Below are 23,251 nucleotides of genomic sequence, written 5' to 3' on the forward strand. Positions count from 1 at the left end.
AGTAGGGTATCTGCGACACGAGAGTGTAGTATTGAGGCTTCAGCTCGAAATCCTGCTTCTGGATCTCTGGAAGTCGAATAGCTGATCTATTGGAATAGTACTCATATGGGCGATTGTAGTCGGCCAGTGGTTTCGATCGAGCGTCCTCATCTACAGGTTGAGCAGGTCCTGTAGCATCAGCATCAGGGATTACAGTCCCCTGAGCATCTATTTTCTGACCTATTGCATTACGCAGATGACCGGCCTGGTCATAAAGATTTCCGTTCTCGTCCTGTGTTAGAATAATAATGTTTACCATTTTTGACGACACGGTATCGATCGACGTACGCGGTGTAGTATCGATCGTTGTCGAACGATTGGGATCGATCGACGATGATGGTCTGGTGTTGGTCGCCGGTTGGTTGTGCGTATCGATCGACGACGAAGTTGTTGCGTCGAGCGATGTGGAACGTTGACCTCTACAGATGGTGCGTTCCAAGTGAACTGGATCGTCTGAGAACAACAAGTCTTTCTCCTTGTTGCTTCTGGTACCGCTGGGCATGCACCTGAAAAGACAAGAAAAAGATTATTAGAAAGAGGGTAGAGAAAAAAATAAAAATCAATAAAACTAAATCTAATGGCGATCAAAGCTCCCCGGCAACGGCGCCAAATTTGATACCACTCAAATTACCCTAAGAAGTGTTACTCTCATCAAAAGAGGTTCAGATGTAGTACTTAGGGATCGAATCCACAAGGAGCTAGAGAACAATTAAATCTAGTGTTTATTAATTCTAAGGGTTGTAAGTGTTTAAATGAAATAGCAATAGTAACATGCGAGTAAATAATAAATGTAACTTGGTTGGAAATGATATTAGATGCAGGGCCACTATTCAGGTGTTGGAGATTATAATACCTATAGATGCCTAATTGTTGCATGCATGATATATTAGAGCTCAATCGCTTAACTCAGTGATCAGCTGTCGCATGTTTCATTGGTTAACAGACTAGATCTCGTGTCTCAACGGTTAGTATATCGACAACGAGAGAGTGTCGATCGATGGTCTATTAAGATGTTGACCGATACACCTTTGCCAACGTCGATCGATTGTCAGTTGAGGACATCGATCGACGGGTACAAGCCAGGCCTATGCGCGAGTATGATATGCCCTACTAAGATACTAAATTGGCGGTTAGCCCTCTCTAGCAGTCCTAATATGATATATAAATGTCAGGATGGGATAACAAGGGTGCTTGAGTATGCAATCCTATGATCAAGTTCTAGTTAGCAAGGCTAAAACAAGCAATGAATACAAATCTATCATAAATATCACAACAAGGCAGATATATAGTTTGGGGCTAATCCCACAAACCTATCTGAACCCTGGATCTAATAACTGAACTACTCAGACATAGCAAAGCAATTCATAACAATGAAGAAATAGAAACTCATAGTATAGATGAAAAGAAATGATAACAAGGAGTTTCAATCACAAGTGATCTTCTCTCCAAACTTGTAACAAAAAGGTCTCTACCCCCAAAAAGCTCTCCTGTCGTCAAAACACTTAGGCAGTATATAATCTACTAGGTTAAAAACTCGTCAGGGCATTTTGGTAATTTGGCTTGGCCTTGGGTTTTAAGTCTGCTGAATCCAAATGTCACGTGTCTGATGTCTCGACATCGATCGATGGTACTTGTGTACATCGATCGATATTAATCTTCATCTGTCGAGGCATCTCCTGGTATCGATCGTCAGCACTGATGCGCATCGATCGATTATTCTTCCTCTCGTCGACCTCTACGTGGTCAGCTCGGATTAAATGTCCTTTAAGCTCCTAAATGCTCCAAAGTCATAGCTTTACTCCGAAATGCACCTGAACCTGAAAACATACCTAGAAGAGTAGAAAACATAGATATATATATAGTAAAACACTTATATACCATGGATGAAAATTGGTCAAATCCAAGGTATGTCACTTGGTCTGAATCATGTTGGTGGGATTGATCGTGCATGTTCTTGTTTGATTGTTGCACGGTTAATCAAGTTAACATTGACCAGACTGGAGATGTTACCTTCACGTATGGCACATCACCTAACACTTCATATTTCATGTTGTTGTTATGGGGGAAAGCCGGTTTGAAAAGGTTGAGAAGTGATAGTCTACAGAGACAAGATTGTTAGAAAAAGTATGCAAACAGCAGTTGACAAGAGTTGTGCATTGTAAAGAATTTGGTTATCTTGAAAGTGGCGACTCAAAAAAGAAAGGGGTTCGTTGGGGAATTCAGAAATGATATGTATAAGTACTGAGTTTTTATCAGAGTTTGAAAGGTTATCCGTTGACAAGAACCTCTTTCAGATTTGAATGTAGAAATTTATAAGTAGATGTTGCGTAAGTGTATATCAGACCCAGTATGATAGATCTACTGAAACCAGAAAGCTTGCAACCTAATCTAACCTTTCTAAAGCTCTTATGTGGATATGTGAGCATCGTATCAGAAGATTGGATAATCGAGAAATTTTGTAAGTTCCAGTATTTGGGAGGGAACAATCATTAGTTGTTTTGATATTGGCAGATTAAGATAAGGTCAGAGCTAATATCCATCCTTTCAGAGACTGTTCAGTAAAGTGTGTACAACTATGTTTTCAGAATTCGGGGACGAATTCTTTTGAGGGGGGAAGAATGTAATAACCCTCACAAGCAGATAGAATTTTGGTCGAGAAAATTCTTTAAGATCAGTTTGAAGATTGGTCGATCAGAATTTAAATAAAAATCGACACAGTGAATTAATCTCTCGACGGGGCAGTCTTTTGGTCGAAAGACCATCTCTTAATGGTTCTGGTCGATTGATAATTACTATTGTCGATTTTTATTCATGCTGGGCGAGTTTATTCAGAGCAGGACGAGATTCGAAGGATGAAAAATATGTAGTCGAAACAGCCCGAAAAATATCGACAAAACTCTTAAAATTATTTCTGAACAATCACATGCCTTGCACCTTCTAGCTTACTTGCTTCCTCAGTAATTAGGTCACATGACATGCACCTACTTGCTTACCTGCTTGCTCATTAGAAGTCACATGCTGGTCACAAGCTGTTTGCTTCAGCTGCTTGTATATATCTTCATGGAAGGGAAATGTTCAGCTACTTGTGCTGCTTGGTGTGCTGAAGCATGTCACCAGCTGTCTAACCTCAGCTTTGTCTTTTGTGGGAGCAAACCCTCATCTGAAGCAACTCTTTATGATATAAAATACCCTCTTCTCTCTTCTGGATGTCCTGTTACTGCAAGAAAAACCAGAGAAAAATTCAGAGAGAAAGAGAGAAATAAGAGAGAAAAAAAATCTGAGAGAAAAATCTGTTGAAAAATTCAGAAAAAATCCAGAGAAGAGAATTGAGCAAGAACGATCCTTTCTCACCATATTGTGACTTTAATCAGTGAGTATTTGTGTGGTAAAGAGTTGGAGATTTGGTGTCCTGAAGTTGAGAATCACCCATGTTTTTCAGCCTTTGATTTTAATCGGTAAAGATTTAAGTTGTTGTCTGGATCGGTTTTATGTGAGCATTTCTGTTGGATTGACTGCGATTCAGCTTTGTTCTGATTGAGTCCGACCTTTCTTGATGTGGTACTGATCAGCTTTGGCGTGGCTTCATCTTAAAATGGAGTATCAGTTGAGTTCAGACAGTGTTTGATTTGAACCGGTAAACTGTTTTGCCTTTTGATCCAAATCAGTTTAGATTGTAACCAGCTGGCTGAGTTGTTGTTCTTCCTCTCTGGATTAAATTCTTAATCCCTTGTGTGGATTTATATTAGTTCAGTTCATGGTCCCCTAGCATCTAGACAACTTAGCTGAAACGATTTATGTTTGAACCGAACTGAACTGCTTTGAACTAAGTTGAGTAGAGTTTCTGTTGGAATCGACCTGACTGATCTTGTATCCACACATTCTGAATCAGCAGTGAAATGGAGTGCTAATAGTTGAGGTCGAGTCTAGTCTTCCCTAGCCAATCTCATGGAATCAAAGGTGAGTCTAGATAGATGAGTGATGAGTAGTGAATAAATATTTCTTGATTGAACATACTGAATGTAAATGATTGATAGGCTTTGTCTCTTGATCAATATTGAATTGGCGAGGTGTTTACTTAGTGTAAACACTAATAAATATTTATGAATGATCATAGAGGTTTATTCCAAACCTAAGTACTTGTTCTCAAGTACTAATACATATGTATAGTATTAAATATATGAGTATAAATCATGTGAAGTCTTATTGTATACTCACTCTCCCGAAAGTTCCCGCATTACCGTGAATTGTTCCTGCGATATGGAACAAGGTCACGAAGACACGATGATGGGGTCGCACCCTGGAGGCCGTGTAACTGCATGCAGCGTTAGATGTTCGATCTTGAAATATGTAATGGATATGGTGGTTATATTTATTTCCCTGCTAGGCTCGGTTAGCCTTGGTAGTTTTCCGGGTTTAGTCTATAAATATATTATAAGTATGAGTGAATGGCGGGTGTCGTGGAGGTGATGTTTAAGATAAGATTCACATCGATGGAATGATAAGGCTTATATATGTATTTTATTAGTTATGGAATACAATTCCACTGCATACAAATGGAGTTGATTACTTGAGATATTATTAATATATGTTGGGGTGCGGGACTAGGCTCACTGAGTAAACTAGTTACTCATGACTCATTTGTGATGCAGGTAACCAGTAGACGGGAGACCTTACTCTAGGACGGGAAGGAACATCATTAGCCAGCAGTAGTTTTATTATCCTTGCAAAGTCATTTTGATATATTTTATGTATAACATTTGTAGACCGAAAACCTCGAGGTTAATTTATAACAAATTTTGAAAGATGCTTTTAAATGATATATAAAGAATGTTTTTAAAGTACGGATTCCATATGATATTAGTCCTTGTCCGGACGAACTAACTATCGGGTATTGCTTTTTCGGGTTGAAAAGCCTAGAGTGATATCTAATAGGAGCGTTGGTGTTCTTTGGTTGTTAGTCTAAGGTGATCGGAAGTATTCTGAAAACCTCGGATCGACCATTGAGGAACATCGACCTTGTCATTTCCGGTCATTTATGATCGGGGGTGTCACAATGATGGCTTCCATTTCCGTCAACCATGGGTTTTCGGTGTCCAAGAAGAGGTTCAAATGTTAAGGAAGCGTGTGGATGTGATGGCTGCAGAGATTGCTGAACTCAAGTATAAGCTAACCCGTCCGAATCCTACAAGTCCATGACATGCGTCCAGTCCACGACATGCGTTGGCCCTTAGCAAGTCTTTATTTTGTTGTTGTAGTTGTTGAATAACTATGTTATCTTATGTTATGGAATGTTATCGAAGACTATCTATTTCGAACTTTCACCTACTTGCTCATTCACGAAGTTAGACTAAGATGAAATTTTAACTTAAACAGTTTCCCTTACTTGCTCTTTCACGAATTACTTTAGTTTCACGAAGTTAGACTAAGATGAAAGTTTAACTTTACACAGTTTCCCTTACTTGCTCTTTCACGAATTACTTTAGTTTCACAAAGTTAGACTAAGATGAAAGTTTAACTTTATACAGTTTCCCTTACTTGCTCATTCCCCTACTTGCTCATTCCCCTACTTTGAAAAGTTTCACCTACTTTACGATTTACTTTAGTTTCACGAAGTTCGAAGACGAATATGAAACTTTGAAAAGTTTCACCTACTCTAAACAGTTCTAGAAATAACACAGGTCTTCAACAACAAACCAGAAAGTCTCAAACAACATAAGTCATCAACAACAAACACGAAAGTCATACTGGAATTCAAGGAAGTCATACAAACCGAGTAGAGTTCAATTGATTACTTGTGACATTATTAAAACAACCACACACAGATTTCACACCGTCTTCTTACCTCCCTTCTTTGTCTTCTTCTTTTTCGATGCCTTCTTCTGGACTGCCTCCTTCTCAGCTGCTGCCTCCTTCTTCTGCTTCTTTTCACCTGCCTTCTCCTTAATTGCCTTCTTCTGGGCTGCCTCCTTCTGAGCTGGTGCCTCCTCCATCTTCTGGCCTCTTGTCCAAATGGGTCTCCTCACCTTATCGCAACCCTTTGGCTTTTTCGAAGGAAGTAATTCATTTCCATTATCTTCTCGCCCTCTTCTTTTTCTTCTTCTCAGTGTTTGCCTTCTCAAACATCTGACTCTCGAGCTGCTCAGCCGCTACAGCCATCTCTGCAGTATCATTCATGTCATCATCACCATTACCATGTTCACTCTGCACTTGGTTTGCAATAGCGAAAACATTATCATCCTTAGAACCACCATCCTCTTCCTCCAACGGAGTATCACCACCCTCTTCCTCCGACGGATTATCACCACCATCTTCCTCTGACGGATTATCACTACCATCTTGGTCGGACGGATTATCACTTTCCCCTTCTGACGGCAGTTCACTCATTCCTAGAACACTCACCTTAAGACTTTTCACTTTGTTTTCTACAAGAGCTAGCCGGTTATACAATGACTTGACTTTTTTGTTCACTTCCTTCATACCATCCGATATTGCATTCATAAGCCGATCTTCCATCGCTTTTAAAGCCTCAACTCCAGGAGCCTCCACCGAATCTGCATGAGCCTCCACCGAATCTTCAATAGCAGGAATGATGGGACCTTCAACCTGAGCTGTACGAGCCGCAAAATCAATGCCAAACTATTCTTCAAAGAAAATTTGTTTCTTCCCTTTTTGTATTATCTTGGTCCAACGATCAACTGCTGCATCATCGTTGTCATCGGCCTAACAACTTTCCTTGCCCATCCCTATGCTTTCCAGAAGTTCCTTCTCAGCCGATGTTGCTACCAAGATACTCACAATATCATGTGCCAATTACACATAAAGCATTAATTAACTTAGTTTCACCAAGATTTCATAAGTCCATTTCTCCTTAATTCGACTACACATAAAACATCACCTTACTATCACCAAGATTCACGTTTACTGCATTCAGATTGAATGCCTTGGTTCCACCTTTGCGTTTGTACTGCAGCTTGCACATCCGCGGGCAACCAGAGCGTGCACTATTCACACTGTCTCGGAAATGGTTCCTCAAGTTTGGAATTGTCTCAAAGGCCAACAACTACGAACACACAACAAAAAGACATTAACATCAACTTAACAATAAGACAACTAAGTACAAGCGAGCTTAAAAATACCTCCAAAGGAATAGGAAAGCTTGTAAAAACCCAACTTGTCGGCACAACCCCATCGCATTTCTCCAAGAATCTAAAGACATCTTTCAAGTTATGTTCGAATGCATACCGCCCCCAAGGGAACTTTATACACGTATCTAGGTCATCAACAATAGTCTGGAAGAAACTATCCACAGGTGATTCTCCCTCTCCACTCTTTCGGCTTCCGACAAGGATGCTGGCTAAGAACTACAGAGCGGCCATCTTAGACGATCTCAAGATGGCTTTGATTTCATTGCCAACATCTGCTTCTCCAGGTCAGCGTATGTAACCCTTTTCCCTTCAAAATACTTGTTCATGAATGTTGTACCACCCAACCTCTTAGGGTTGGGGGGATACTCATGGCAGTATAGTCCAGAAATGAGTTTGAATTCTCTGAGAGAGTATCAGATTGGGACGCCATTAACGATAAACTATAACTCGTACTTCTTCACTACACAAGCTGATTTTAAAACGAGAAGCCACATTCCCATCCACTTCTGCTTTCGGTTTTTCACATGGAAGAAATGTTGGAACTGTGGGTGCTCTATGAACCATTCCACCTCCTCCTTTCTCAGGATCGTTAGTATATTTCTTATTGTAGTGTCTATGTAACATTTTCCTGAAAACTTTAAAGACTTTTGATAATGGCTTGAAGGAAAGTGCAACTTCAGCGGTTGCATGCCTTCTTCTTCGTCATCTACAAGCTGCACTCAAGTGAAAACCAAATCACGAACGACATCTTACAACCATCAACTTAAAGTTTCACAAACTTGGACTTAGTTAAGGAAGCATAAAGTTGAAGTTTTCTTGGTTTCACAAAGTTTGTACATCTATATTGTTGAAGTTCAACTTAGATTTACAAGGTCATCAACAAATTACAACTTTTACTTCGTTTCTCAATATTACACTAACTCGACTCAGTTTCATGTTCTCGTATTTGAATACTTACCTCCTCTGCATGCGACTCAGTTTCATGTTCTCGTACTGATTGGGTCGTCCTTTTTCAGCTTCTTTGTCATTTCTTCGGGGCTCCATTTCATCTCCTTCTTTGGGCTCCTTCTCTTCTTCTTCGGTTCCTTCTCTTCTTCTCCGACTTCCTTTTCTTCGTCTCCGGCTTCCTTCTCTTCTTCTCCTTCGTTGTGTTCTTCTACTTTTCTTGATTCCTCCTCTTCCACTTTCTCACTTGATTCCTTCTCTTCCTCTTTCTCACTTGCATTTTCTTCGCTTTCATCTGCATCTTGGGACTTTGCTTGGTCCCGGGGGCGACAGATTTGTCGATGGTGGGTTCGCTTCATCCCTACTTGCTTCTCTGGATTCTAAAACCATAGTCATTTCTTCTCCTCCTACATTACTCGAGCTGTCTTCTTTCACCTTCGGATCATCTCGATTCAACATGATTTGGGTTTTGATTCTCGATTGAGGATTCGCGATGGAGTAGAGTTTTCAGAATTTCAAGAAAAAGGCGAACGATCAACACAGGGAGAAATGAGTTAGAGACAGTGAAATCTTTCCCTTATTTTTATTTTTACAAGTTCATTTATAACTTTACTTTTTAACCTCAATTTTTAACCAATAAAGGGAAGAAAGGGGAAACGAATTCAAGAATTCAATTTCTCGAAGTGGGTATCCGATTTTGTTGGGTCGGTATCAGGTTCGCGTTTGGATAGTCCTAGGTAGAATTGTAATTATCTAAGTTTCTCTTGGTTTCGTTATCTTTTACTAAATTTTCCTATTTAAATAAAGATTTAATAAATCAATTAAAAAGGGAGGAGTACGCGAGAATTTTTTTTTCATACCAAAAGTACTGGAGCAATTGATTCGTTTTGAAGCATTCAATGTGGAGAAGACGAATACTCGATCCGTTCTGCTCGATCCTTCTGGCTCGACCCAAGCATAGAATTGAACAATCGAGAGCACCAATCGAGCAATGTGTGAAGCTTTAGCTCGCTCGCTTCATCTTCCTCGGCCCAAGCTTGAAGCTCTCTGTCCGCAAAGCTCGCAACGACCGATGAACCAAAGAGGGAGGTGCTCAACTCATCACTCTCGGCTCAGACCATCACTCGACGGAAGCAAAGCGACCAATGGATGAGATTTTCCCTAATAATTCTCGAGCCTACACGACGTAAGCGGAGAGGAAGCACGGTGGGATGGCTCCGGCAAATGGAGAGACACGGCGGCGCAGTGAGCAGAGAGAGAGAGAGAGAGACGCGAGGGACGAGTTGGTGCAGCGAAGAAGACCCGAGCAGATGCGTCAGTTACCGGAGGACAAGTGAAGAAGAAGAAGAAACGCAATTCCAAAAATGCACGTTTCTAAACGCGATTTTATTAGATCGCAGCATTTTATTAAAACTGCCATTTTACCATAAATTGAAAAGACTACTAGAGTTTGTGGATGTTATTTTTTTTTATAATATAATATTTGTATTCCATGTTAACCAATAAATAATGCTATCGTAGCTAAATAGGTTTGGCACTAACATCAATATTATTAAAACAAAAATATTTGTGTTTCACTTTTCTTTCTAATGAAAATATCAATTTCTTAAAAAAATAACCCCTAAATTTACAAAGGAAATTTTAATCTCATTAAAAGCAATTTTTTTTTTTGGGCTTAAAACTCTACATACCCATTCTATCAACTATAAATTTAAGTTTATTAATACATCTAAACCCATTGTATACTTCTAAATAAAGGAAATAAATTATCTACAATAAATTATAATAGTATTAACCTATAAATCAAAATGCACAACATTAATGCATTTACTTTATATGAAAAAATAAAATAGTTTGTTCCGTTTGTGTATTATTATAAAGTATATGGAAAATTTTAATCAATTTGGTTATGGGTTCAATTTTTTGTCTTTAGAGATATATGATTTTCCTGATTATTTATGAAATTCAGTTTAATTTTAGTTTTGGTTTTTAGTTTGGTATGGTTCGGTTCGCAGTTGTACCCAAACATATACAATATCTTAGATAGAGATTAATTTAAAAATAATTTATTTAATTTTGAAAACAAATCTGCGCTTTCCAAACTCGAATCAAAATCTAGTCTATAATTAAAAAAATATATATTAGCAATACATACTTAATTATTATTACAGTCTAATATTTATTTCATAAATATTATTATACACAAATATTTTAAAATATTGTTATCACTAACTATATAATGTAAGTGAATTTTATAAAGCTACTGAAATTATATAGAAAATAAGTTTTTATACACAAATATTTTAAAAAATTGTTTTATGAAGTATAGAAAATGTAAGTGAATTTTATGAAATTACTAAAATTATATATAAATATATTTTAAGCATGTAATATATATTCATAGTTTTTTTTTGTTAAAATTAATAAAAACCACCAATAACAAATATTACAGGATAATTATGTTTGAGCCATAATATAATATACTCCATTCGTTTCAATATATATGATGTTTTAGAAAAACTAATTTGTTTCAATTTACATGAAGTTTTGAGATTTTAAGATTATTTTTAACTTTATTGGAAACTGTTCAACCAATTAGATTTTACTGTCTCTTTTATAATTGGTTAACTGATTTTAAAATTATGTTTTTAAAATACTTTTTTAGAGAAATGTAATTTTTTTAATCTTTGTGCACTACTACAAACATCAAGTATTATGAAACAGAGAGAGTATGATTTAAGAACAAAAGCCCATTAAGTTTATGTTATTTTTATTTCTAGAAAAATAGAAAAACAAACGTACTGTTTCCTTATTAACAAAAAAAACTAACTTTGTTTTATTTTCATAACAACGCAAAAATTCAAACCTTATCTCAAAATATCTCTGGAGTCGTCAAACATATCAACCTATATTGCATGCTAACCCTTATATTATTATTCCTATTTTTATAGTTAGATGTTGCTTGATAAAGTTGATATAATTTAGAATATTCTTTTTTATTACAATAATAGATAGCAATATTCAAAAATGTAATCTAATTTGGAAGGTAAATTTCAAGAGATACGTGACAATGGTATTTAAGATTTTGTTACATTAAGCAATCCGGTTAAAGCCAATGGTTTATTTAAAGTGTGGTATAGATGGAATGTTTGGTTAATTGTTTAAATTAAATTTAGTTGGTTTGATTTAAGTGTTAAACACGTTTAGCCAGTGGTAATCCTTTGTAAATATTTAAGAAAAGTCATTGGTAGTTTTTATTTGTACTCGAGTTTTAATAGTTTAGATATATATGTAAACCCCGGTTATCTTAGATCGGATCTTGTTTTCTCTCTAAACACAAACACATTTTGGTGAAAGATTTAATGTTTAGCTTCTTTTCATCTTTATCTCTTGTGTTTATTGATTTATCTTTATCACTAAACATGATTAACCTTAAAGCATCTATGGTATTTGGGTTTATCGTGTCTATTACTGAGTAGTTATTTATTGGATTCATGGGTTAGGGTGATTAGGATGATTAAGTGAAGATCTAGGATGTTTAGTGTTAGATCTCTATGTTTCCTTGATCACCCATTGTTCTTAATGCTAGATTAGTGTTGGCCTCTCTAATCTAGATCTTTAGACATTTCATGCCCGACATGTGTTTGATGAAATGTCTGAGCCTAGTTGATTTAGCTTTTAGCTTACTTAACCAAAGACATTTGATGTTAGGGAAACTTAGATAGTTAGTATACTTATTCTTAATGATTGCTTAAATTAATTAAACTAAATACATTTGATGTTTGATTATTTGAAGCAAATGAGCATTTATCTTGATGAAGAACTTGTTTAGTATCGTGTGTAGACTTAAAAAAACCTGTTGATTGATACTTTGCCATTCTAGATTAGATCTCTGTCACCTAAAGTCAAATTCCTATACTCATGGATCCTATTTTCCTCTTACTGACTGAAAGCTTGTTACTTTATTGCTTCTAGTATTGTTACTTGAATCATATCACTTTATTACACTGGTTGCACTTAGATTAAGCATACACTTGCATTCTCTTTGCTTCAAAATAACTTAGGATTGGATTGACATTCTTTCTATATTACTTTGATACTTGGATTCTAAAAAATCCATATCAAAATCCCACAACACCATCTCCTGAGAAACTTCATCAAACTCGCGTAATCGATCTTGGCCAATCATCTCAAATAAAAACCCTCAAAATCAAAACCTCGCTGAAAGAAGAAGACTGTGACCATTGATGAAATCTTTCCGGATCCAGTACCAAACTTCACGGAGGAAGATCGCGATTCTAAGGTTGTAGCTGACAGAGAGGATGAAGAACAACAATCACAAGATGACATGCAAGATCAAATTGCAGCTGATAGTGAAGACGAGATTCAACAGCATGACAAAAACTGTCCAGATCTGATGGAAACTCTTGAAGAGGTTGAGTTTGTGTATGAAGAGTTGGAACAACATGTGGAGAGCCAAAGGGCCCAACATGAGGCGCGTATGGCTGAAACACCGGCTTTGAGAAAGCCACCTCGATGTCCGTTTAATGCGACTTTCTACTCATCTGCCACGAATCAGAGGTACCAACATCTGATCAGTAGAACCGTTATGAACCAAAGGTTTCTGCCTTTTGATGCTCCTAAGTTGGAAGATGCAAGAAAAATCATTGAAAAGTATCAGCTGATGTATACAGTGTTAGATGTGCCCGGCTATACTCTTGATGTGGTTTACGAGTTCTATGCCAATCTTGGAAACATGATTAAGCGTGATGATACTACTTGTGTGTATGTGAGGAAGCATATGTATGAGTTAATCAACAGCATCTTTAAAACTCCTTGCCAAGAAGCTGACTTTCCTCAGATGCCATGGGAAACTGAAAGTCTTGATGATGCTGTGAAAACTATTACCAATGGTAAAAATAATAAGTGGGGTAACTTAAGCATGCTTGATGTGACCCCTACGATGAACATTATGTTCAAATTTTGTGTTTTCAGTTGGATGTCGACTGCAAATAGATCTACTCTAACTATTGATCATCTCAAGTTCTTTCACATGATCACTGAAGGAAGATCACTTGATTTTGGGGTTATGGTGTTTGATCAGCTCTATGAAATCGGCCATAAAGCAATCTCCGGAAAGTCCAACAAGCTGTTGTTTCCAAATCTCATCCAACATATTCTTGATACTCAACATCCAATCCCGGTTCGTGGTGGAGATGCTGATCATGTAGCACCAATAATATGATTTTAGACTGGAAGCAAGGTTTGCCTAAGAAACCACCTGGAACTGGTTCTGTCAGGTACTCCTAGAACAAGGACATGGGACGCATTCATTGCCTTCTAGACACATGTGAGAACCGAAATTCGCACTGTCGATTTCCGTTTAAATAAGGAAACTAGGAAAATCCTAATTTCCCAGAGGACCCGGATATCTGCTAATTACCACACGTCAAGCAATCAGAACACGAGAATAACAACGATAAAGTATAAGAAATCGAAAAAGAGAGCAAAGAAGATCTTATTCCGAATTTGCGTATGAGCGTTTACAACAAGGTATAGGCCTGGGCTCGAGAGCTGTCGGCGAGATTCCTAGTTCTAGCAACCCTAAGACGGCTTAACCTAATTGAGTCGCAGCTCGAAATAACAAAAATGGAAAGTTGCCTAAATTGCTTCTAAGTGCTAAGTTTGCTCTGAAAAAGTTCTCTCCTCCATGCTCCTCGCATAGGACTCCTTATATACTAGCTCCAAGGTCGGTTTACGCGTTTACTCTTCTGCCCTTAAGCCGTCATAGCATAAAAATGGAGATATTCCATTTTTCCCGATTTTCACAATTATCTTCAAAACTTCTGTATTTATCCGCAGAAAATTGACATTTATCCTTCCTTGTGGACCAAGCGTAAACCGTGATGTGGTTTACAGGCTTTTGGTTAAGAAAATCGTAGGATGGGCCTCGAGTCGTGTTTTAGGTCCCTTTGGGCCGTCTTCCGACTCGACACGTTTACTACGAATTCTTTCGATAAAGAACGAACTTTCCCCGGTTTTTAATTCGAAAAGTTTGATCGATGATTTAGAATAGCGGAAACATAGACTGAGCTTGCTACGGTCTTCGGGAGATAGCATTTGATGGTTTGACGAGAATGCATGGATCGATGTTTGTCAATGTTCGGAAGAGTTCAATCGCTACACAGCGACCGAACTTTGGCTCGAGCCCGGTTGCTACGTAGCGACCGAGCTTTGGCTCGAGCTCGGTCGCTACGTAGTGACCGAGCGGGACGATCACTCGGTCGCTACGTAGCGACCGAGCTTGGCCAAGCTCGGTCGCTACGTAGCGACCGAGCGGGATGATCGCTCGGTTGCTACGTAGCGACCGAGCTTTGGCTCGAGCTCGATTGCTACGTAGCGACCGAGCTTTGGCTCGAGCTCGGTCGCTACGTAGCGACCGAGCTTTGGCTTGAGCCCGGTCGCTACGTAGCGACCGAGCTTGGGCTCGAGCTCGGTCGCTACGTAGCGACAGAGCGGGACGGACGTTTGGTTGCTGCGTAACGACCTGTTTCGAGCTTTCGTCGGACGTCTCGATTCTTTCTTCCGTAAAGCTTTTTCGTAAGGAAGAATCTATTTCAAAAAGTACCCTTCGGAGAAATTCTTATTTTCTTCCTCGGACGTTTTGAATGTTAAATTTGTCGTAACCGTTTTTGATCTCAATAACACACAGTCATGAGCAGGGCAGCAAGTAAGTAGCTTTCTCTCGTGTTATTACCACTTATTGGATTGAATTTTCTTTGTTGTTTTTTTAAGTGTCTATGCCACCAAGCAGGGGGACTATATGGTGATTTGTCTAACCTAGGTGATAATAGCAGTAATGAAGAAGGAGGCACTGAAGACCATGAAAGTCATAGTGAAGAATTCTAGGATGGATGTGTTTAGGGGGAGACTAGTCGTTTTTTTCTGGTTCCTTCCTTTTGTTGGATTTAGACTGAGCATGTATCCAAGGGGAGATCTTTTTATTTAGGTGTGACGGATAGGAGAATTAGCGGCTGGTAGTATTTTTTCTACTTTATACACTGCGTGCAGTGTTTAGTCACTTGCGGCTTTGTATTAAAACGAGCTTCGGACTTAATGCTATGAAATTCAGTGACTAATTAGTACTATTGTGTGTGTGAGGATCGGTATTACTTTACATTGTGTTCTCAGGTACTTGATGATCATAGACACTCAAAAAGAGGGAGATTGTTGATAACCTGAAATTCACCAAACAATGCTGATCAAGTCTGAATGGGCGGGAGTCATTCAAACCTAGGATATGACGTGGAAAATGAAGACTTATCACTTTCGAGGATAAACATCAAATCGAGGGATTCTAGGATTAGAGTTGAAGATTTGAGATTATCTCTAACAAGAAGATCAGATCACCGAATGGGAGTTAAAAAGGTGATGCTGAGTGTTCAAGTGAGTTGAGCTTTTGAAGAAATAAAAAGTTGTGTGAGAGAGAGATCATTACGATTCTATTCTTGAGTGTTTAGAAACCGGTCCGTGTTGATTCACGTGTTGTGAAGTCAAATAAACCTGATTAAACAGATTATGTGTAACTTCTTTAAAGAGTTTCTAATAAGAGTATTGTTTTTGCAATTCATTTGAGTTCTACATTTGAATATTGTGCTCAAAGTTTTTCAGAGGAACTCACCAGAAAGACACCAGGAACTAGAGACGAGAACAAGACCGAGGCTGAAAGGAACAATAGGGGAACAAACCAAGAGGAAGAAGGGAGACAGAGTAAGCCTCCGGCACGCGCATGCTGGACGCCGGAACAACACTTTAATTAACTTGAGAAGATATGATGAGGAGAGAGATAAGATTAGGAGAGAGATGATCTATTGTGGATTTACATAACAAGATGTGTTATTTATTCTTCCTTTAACATGAATAATAAATCAATGCCCTAGAGAATCATGTTGATAAAACCCCTCATTTGAAATATTTTAGTTCAGTCTGATGGTCTCGTTAGAGTTTGCTGTATCTTTTAGTTTGGAAAAAGTTATCTATTTCAGTACACAAACCGTGATTGAAATAAACCAGAATTCTGATCTCAAATACTCTCAACTATTTGAGAGAATTAATGACGAAAATCAGTTCCATCCGATCTATTTCACAATAAATATATATACATACAGAAAAAAATTATAATCAAAAATAGTTATTAAAACGTTTTCCTCTTAAGAACGCAGTTTAAGTTTTGTAATGTGAAACCTTGTGTGCCACGTATTGCATATAAGAAAGAGAAATCCTTTTGACCTTGTAAGTTATAACTAATAGATAAAAGTCCAAAATATGAAAAAGCGACACTAAAAATAGCATGATGTTTATGGAAGTGCGTATTGGCAGGAGGTGAAACGAGGCACGTATAAAAGTCCACTAACTAAAAACCACTGATACATAAATAGAGCAAAGAGTGTATGATATTTCTACAAGTGATCATCATTATCAGCTTTAATGAATATGTAAGTGCTTGTAGAGGACTATATTGCGTATTCATGTCGACCAAGGAGCCTCTAGAGCAAAACAGTGTATGATATTTCTACAAGTGATCATTATCTGCTTTAACGTATATGTTAGTGCTTGTAGAGGACTATATTGCGTATTCATGTCGACCAAGGAGTCTCTAGACGCCTTTACGAGTCTTGAGTGGGGTTTTCATCTTTATCATGAACATCGGATTAAAGGACAAGTGTTTGTGTCTGTTGATGGAGGTTTTGCTATAAATAGGGCTTGTCGCCATGGTATAATCAAATAAGTATTTCTGATCGAGCTTATATTGTTTGGGAATCTATCTTAATTGAGTGAGTTTCGCGTGAGTCAGAGAGAGAGAGAAAAGAGAGACTATGGAGATGTTTTTGAGAAGGGGCTGGATAGTGGTGTGTGTGTTTATGTTACTGATGTCGACTCAAGTGTTAGGAAAATTATCTAGCAAAGATGATCATGCCAAGAGCAAACACCGACATCACAATAACAAAAGAGACGGTGATAGTGGAGGTGGAGGTGCTGGAGGTAGTATCGGAGCAGGAGGTGGTGCTGGCGGTGGCATTGGAGTTGGAGGAGGCATAGGCGGTGGTGGTAGTGCTGGTGGAGGTGGTGGTATTGGATCCGGAGGAGGAGTTGGTGGTGGAGGGGGTGGAAGTGGTACTGGTGGTAATGGTGGAAGCTGTGCTGGTGGTCATGGTGGTGGTGGACGTGGTAGTGGCGGTGGTGGTGGACGTGGTAGTGGTGGTACTGGGGGAGGTGTAGGTGGGGGTGGTGGCGTTGGAATTGGTGGTGGTGTAGGTGGAAGCGCGGGTGGAGGTGGAGGCGGCAGTGTTGGTGGAGGAGGACGTGGTGGTGAACGGGGTAGTGGGGGATCTGGTGCTGGTGGAATTGGCGGTGGAGGTGGTGGAAGTATTGGCGGTGGAGGAGGTGTTGGTGGTTCGATTGGAGGTGGTGGTGGTGCCGGAGGTGGAGTAGGTGGTGGTGCTGGAGGAGGTGTTGGTGGTTCGATTGGAGGTGGTGGTAGTTCCGGAGGTGGATTAGGTGGTGGTGCTGGTGGCTTTGGTGGAGGTGGTGTTGGAGGTGGAGTAGGTGGTGGTGCTGGTGGCATTGGTGGAGGTGGTGTTGGAGGTGGAGTAGGTGGTGGAGCAGGTGGCTCTGGTGGAGGTGGTGCTGGAGGTGCAGTAGGTGGTGGTGTCGGAGGTGGTGTTGGAGGTGGAGTAGGTGGTGGTGTCGGAGATGGAGTAGGTGGTGGTGTCGGAGGTGGTGGAGGTGGTGCTATCGGAGGTGGAGTAGGTGGTGGTATTGGTGGAGGAGGTCGTGGTGGTGGACGTGGTAGCGGTGGAGATGGCGGTGGTGTAGGAGCCGGAGGAGGAATTGGTGGTGGAGTTGGTGGAGGAGGCCGTGGTGGTGGACGTGGTAGCGGTGGAGCTGGCGGTGGAGTAGGAGGTGGAGGAGGAGTCGGTGGTGGAGTTGGTGGAGGAGGCCGTGGTGTTGGTGGTGGAGGTGCTGGCGGTGGTGTAGGAGGTGGAGTTGGCGGTGGTGTAGGAGCAGGAGGTGGAGTTGGCGGAGGTGCTGGAGCAGGCGGTGGAGGTGGTGGTGCCGTGGGAGGTGGTGCCGGAGGAAATGCTGGAGGCGGAGTAGGCGCTGGTGGTGGTGCAGGTGGTGGAGTAGGAGGTGGTGTAGGTGGTGGAGGCGGTTTTGGCAGTGGTGTTGGAGGGGGTGGAGGTGGAGGACTTGGCGGTGGTGGTGGTATAGGTGGTGGTGGAGGAGTGGGAGGTGGTGTAGGAGGTGGAGCAAATGTTGGTGTAGGAGTTGGAGCAGGAGGCGGTGCAGGAGGAGGAGCTGGTGGTGGTCTAGCGGGTGGAGGAGGAGTCGGCGGTGGTGTAGGAGGCGGAGCAAATGTTGGTGTAGGAGTTGGAGCTGGAGGTGGTGCAGGAGGAGGAGCTGGTGGTGGTGGGGGTGGTGGTAACCGAAGACATTAAATTGGAAAGGGCAGTGACTTACCAATTTGGTACTCCATGCACGTTACTTCCATGCATGCTTAATATTAGTAATGAATAAAACAAGTCTTTCTTTGTGTTGGTGAGCATGACTCGTCTTTTAATGGCTTTCTATATATATCGTATGTTGTAATGATTTCTATTTTTATTGAGTATGTTTCTGGAATCTTCTGTTGGAATGTTTTGTTTCCGTTGTAAACTTTAATGTTCACTAAACATTTTATAATACATGTAGTTTCAAAAAAATATATTTTTATATATTAAATGAGAAGTCATTTTATTGATTTCTGCTGACGTGTCATAAAAGACACTCGCGAAAATTCTTATAACTTAATTGGTTGAAACTTTTGATTTCCTTTTTTTTTCTAAACATTACCGAATATTAAAAAAAAAAGCTTTAGTCGTTAACTTAGAAAATAAAACTTTTCTGATCTCTTTCTTCTGTTTCTTTTGGAACTCCTCGGTCTCTTTGTTGAAGTCGGTGAGTAGAGTTCACGAATTAGCCATAGCTTGATTTGATGTTTCACATAGAAATCTCTTGTGATTTCTTATTGACGATGATAAGAACATCCCCATTAGTGAACCCCATAAAAGGGGTTTACAAAATATTTTTTTATTATTTTTTTTGGTTGATTTTTGTTTTTAAAAAAAAAAAAATTATTTTTTCAGACCAGTCGCAGGCGGCCACGTGCCGTGGGGCCCACGCTACAGTGATGAACCAGGTTCACTGGAAAGGGGTGGAGAGAGACAGGTTCATCACTATTCCTTATTTTAATTTTTTTTTTTTTTTGTAATGTGTGTGAACCCCCCCCCCCCTAAGTTCACTAATGGGGGTGCTCTAACCTCTCCAATTTTGGCCACGGGATTTTAATTGGATTCGGGATTAGGGTTTTGAGTTTTTTTTTGTCGAAGACTTAATTTGAGATTTGTGATTGTTGAGAGTGGATCTGCTTGGTATCTTGTTTGCTTAAGTTCATATACTGATTTTGATAATCTGTGATTTTTTCCCTTTTGGCAGGTATCTTTCTGAGTTACTTGGAGAGAAGAAAGCCAAGAATGCTGCGATTAAGCAACGCGAAGCCCTCGAAGCTTCTCAGAGAGGCAGAAGGCTTGACGCCATCGAAGCCCAGATTAAGGTACTCTTATCTCCCCTTCCCCTGCCCTGATCGTTGGTTCTAGAAAATTAGGAACTTGTGTATGTTCGGTAACTCAATCCTGTCTGAAAAATCAAAACTTGGTTCTAATAATTCTTTTAAAATTATCATTCTAATCAAATTCACAAATGGGTATTGTTCCTTTATAGATTTGAGATTGATCCATCATGTTTTGAACTTCGTTAAAATCTAAAGTTACAATCTTTAGTTGACCCAACTTGTAGAAAAATTATATATTATATTTGTGAATTTGCTCGTGAATGCTAAATTCGTCTGTGTTGCCTGTTTCAAAGTTTTGCTCTACACTGGTTGGATACTTTTAGTGAATTAAAAGTTTTCATGGGCAGGAAAGACAGAGGAAACTGGCTGAGGATCAGAGAAATCTACTCCAGCAGCAGGCACAAGCAAAAGCCCAAAACCTTCCGTATGAAGATGATTTGGCGAGGAAGCGACTGCATGTAACAAGGAAAACCGTGAACATTATGTTTAACAGTTATAAAGATCGTACCTTTAATGAGAAAGTGTTTGACTTGGAACTTCTGCAGACGGATCATGAAGCTCAGAGACGTCAAATCTCTTGCGTTTTTGTTTTCTTGAAGAGGTAGGCTTCACAGTTCTACTAATTCTTATTAGCTTTTCTTGTAGAATTTGACACGAAAGGTGAATGTTTATTTTGAGCTTTTGCAGGATTTTAGCTTGTGTCCCCACATTATCTCTAGCACCCATTGAAGCTTACCCTGTGGTAATATTTCGTTTGTAAGTTTTTTTTTCATTTTAGCTTCAAGTATCAAACAAAGTGCAGATACGTTAGTTTGACGTAATGTTCTCTTTAGACTCTGTTTTTTTAATGAACTTATTGTTTCTCATATAACACAATTCTCGGCAACAATGGACAGATGAGGTGACTTCAAACTCGCGGGATACAAGTTGCTCACTCGTCCTGGAAATCCAGTACTGCTCACTTATTCTGAACTCATTGATGCTTCAGTAATACCATAAGTCTTTTGTACCACAAAAAAATCTGGCGTTAATAACATTTTTGTTTGCCTTGGTAGTGATTTACGTCATAAACACTAACATGTATCTTATAAGCCCATATAGGAGGATATTAATGTGTAAGATCACTATTATTAGCCCATATAGCCCATTTTTTAAAAAATTTCAATTAGTTAATTCTTTTATAATAAATTACACTGGTTGCATAACTTGAATCCCAAGAGTATTTTACTTCATGATTTTAAATGTAAATTACCATGTTTGTAATTTGTTAATTTTTTATTAATAACTTACCTTATTTTCAATATGAATTACTAGCGCAACTTAGTATCATATTTATTGCTTTGTTTAAATGAAATTTACCTTAATGTTTCTAATATGTTAATTCAGTTTTAAATAACTTACTTTATATTGAATACGGATTACTTGGGCAAGTTGATATCATATTTATTGCAAACCATTTTATGAAAATAAAATTATAATATCTTTCTTTAAAATGTTTCATTATTTATTATGAAAAATATTTCCAAAATTCTTAACACTTACACCAAAAAAAAAAAAAAAAATTCCAAAACGTCATTTATTATGAAATATATTCCACTAATAACTCTCAAACGTGGTAAGGTAAAGTTATATATAAAGGAGACTCATAAGTTCTTACATTACAAACATATTCCTCTTTTGCTAACAATTTAAATTTAATATTATTCTCATACTATTTGATAACGGTATGTAAATTTAATATTATTTGCTGGTCAATAAAATTTAGAAATCTATTGAATTATTTTATATCGTAGAATTGCTAACAAAATTTAATAACTTTTTGCATGTTTCTATGGGAGTTTTTTTTTATCGAGAATTGTACTTCTTATTTTATATTACTTATGGATTATATTTCAATTTTTATCATTTGTTCTTTTAATATGTTACTGTTTTTTACAAAAATATAAAAACATAAATATAATAATTCGCCTAAAATATACAATTACAGCATTTATACAACATGATTTGACTTTGTCTTAATATAAAATATGTAACTTCTAAAACTAAACACTTTTTTTTTTTGAATACTTTTATGCTTCCACATGGTGCTTCCGAAAAAAAAGCTATACAACTTGTTCTTTATCTCTGCCATACTGCATCCATGAGTCTTGCGCTGATCTTCTTTTAGCTTTAAACTCTCACTTGTCCCATTTTGATTTTTCTAAACCTTTCTTCCATACTTGAAATTCAAATCGGATTCTTGTTTAAGAGCTGCTAGATAGTTCCTACAAGGACCTTCTGCAGAAGAGCAAAACAAGACTATGGAAGAACCAATTAGTCAAAAAATATACATTTCTAAGAATTAGAACCTTATGAGATAATTTTCTTTTTTAAAAAAAGGGTACTTACCACCAAATACTGTATGGAGATATTGACGATCCTGATCAGAGCAAGAGTCTACGAGAGCCTCAACACCAGGCCTTAAATTTTTTCTACCTCCCTGCAAAATTTGCAAACTCAATTTATCTACTTATTTAGGCGGCATCCTATCTATAACTTTGAAGAAAACTGAACAAGATTCTAATGGGTTTCACGAAAAGGAAAGTGCAAAAAGAGATATGCTGTTACCTTTTGATACCCGTTTTAAGAGGACGATATCCACAAGAAATCCATATGTAAATTGACAAGAACTTGAAACAATGATGTCCAAAGAATTCCTTCTGCTGTCTTAGCTGCAATTCAGCTGTTTTACAAAAAAATAAAAATGTGAGATAAACAAAGTTGTAGATTCATTAAGACCATATAATCTTAATTCCTCGAAACGAAAATCTAAACTTAGTTGATACTTGGTAGCTTTTTGGTCCACAAAATTGGAAAAAACTGACACAGGTTTACATTCTCAAATCAAACCCAAAAGGAAAAACAATAAGATGCAGTGATTTACCTCTTCGTAGATCCTCCAAAGAAAACAAGCACATGTGATTCCCTTTTCCATTTCAAACGAAGCAAACGTACCAACTTTGTTTCCTGCTGTCTCCAGACAATGAAGAAGCGCAGAATAACTCGATCGATATCAAACTATATTTTTATGCCTGCACCCTAGTAATAATAATAAAACAAGTCCGTAAAGGAAATCGATTGTAGTCCTTTAGACTTGCAATGGATCCCAATCTCCTTATACTTGTATAGACTAGCCCAGTTATCGATAATGTATGTAGTCGTGTGATCTTTGAATAAACTGATAGTTGATTAAAGGGAAATTGGACTGTATAACCTAAAAAAAGCATAATTCACTAGATAGCCAAACGACGTAGCTGACCGATACACCGTTTCTATTTTATAAAAAATAGTCATATTATCCTTATGAATAACCGGGAAAACCTGCACACAAAAAATAAAAAAATTAAATAAATAATTATTGTGGCAAAGTTACTCGTGTCCATACGTTAGTCATACCTTTTGATATTCACAC

General features: G+C 38.4%; 2 protein-coding genes and 1 long non-coding RNA gene across 10 annotated transcripts; 2 read left to right on the top strand and 1 right to left on the bottom strand.

Annotated features, from left to right (window-relative positions):
* Window positions 1-2,825: 2,825 nt before the first annotated feature.
* LOC125579464 lies at window positions 2,826-10,697 on the bottom strand. Its single transcript, XR_007317523.1, has 2 exons — window positions 8,990-10,697; window positions 2,826-3,256 (listed from the first exon to the last, which is right to left on the bottom strand). It is a non-coding gene; the product is annotated as an uncharacterized LOC125579464 (long non-coding RNA).
* Window positions 10,698-16,779: 6,082 nt separating this feature from the next.
* Window positions 16,780-18,874, top strand: LOC106436888 (glycine-rich cell wall structural protein-like). Its single transcript, XM_013877840.3, has one exon. It carries the CDS (start codon window positions 17,006-17,008, stop codon window positions 18,626-18,628), a length of 1,623 nt encoding a protein of 540 aa, XP_013733294.2. The 5' UTR covers window positions 16,780-17,005; the 3' UTR covers window positions 18,629-18,874.
* A 567-nt stretch (window positions 18,875-19,441) lies between these two features.
* LOC106436886 lies at window positions 19,442-20,973 on the top strand. 8 transcript variants are annotated; one of them, XM_048743561.1, is made up of 5 exons: window positions 19,442-19,782; window positions 20,153-20,258; window positions 20,346-20,401; window positions 20,488-20,556; window positions 20,697-20,973. In XM_048743561.1, the coding sequence occupies exons 1-5, from the start codon at window positions 19,703-19,705 to the stop codon at window positions 20,698-20,700; spliced, it is 315 nt and encodes a 104-aa protein (XP_048599518.1). In that variant the 5' UTR covers window positions 19,442-19,702; the 3' UTR covers window positions 20,701-20,973. The 8 variants fall into 8 exon arrangements, 4 of the variants coding, with proteins under 4 accessions (XP_048599518.1, XP_048599519.1, XP_048599516.1 ...); XM_048743562.1 differs by having other exon boundaries at window positions 19,444-19,782; window positions 20,488-20,542; XR_007317527.1 differs by having other exon boundaries at window positions 19,450-19,782; window positions 20,148-20,258.
* Window positions 20,974-23,251: the final 2,278 nt, after the last annotated feature.

This window comes from Brassica napus, chromosome A10 (assembly GCF_020379485.1).
Source record: "Brassica napus cultivar Da-Ae chromosome A10, Da-Ae, whole genome shotgun sequence".
In the NCBI taxonomy this organism is placed as follows: domain Eukaryota; kingdom Viridiplantae; phylum Streptophyta; class Magnoliopsida; order Brassicales; family Brassicaceae; genus Brassica; species Brassica napus.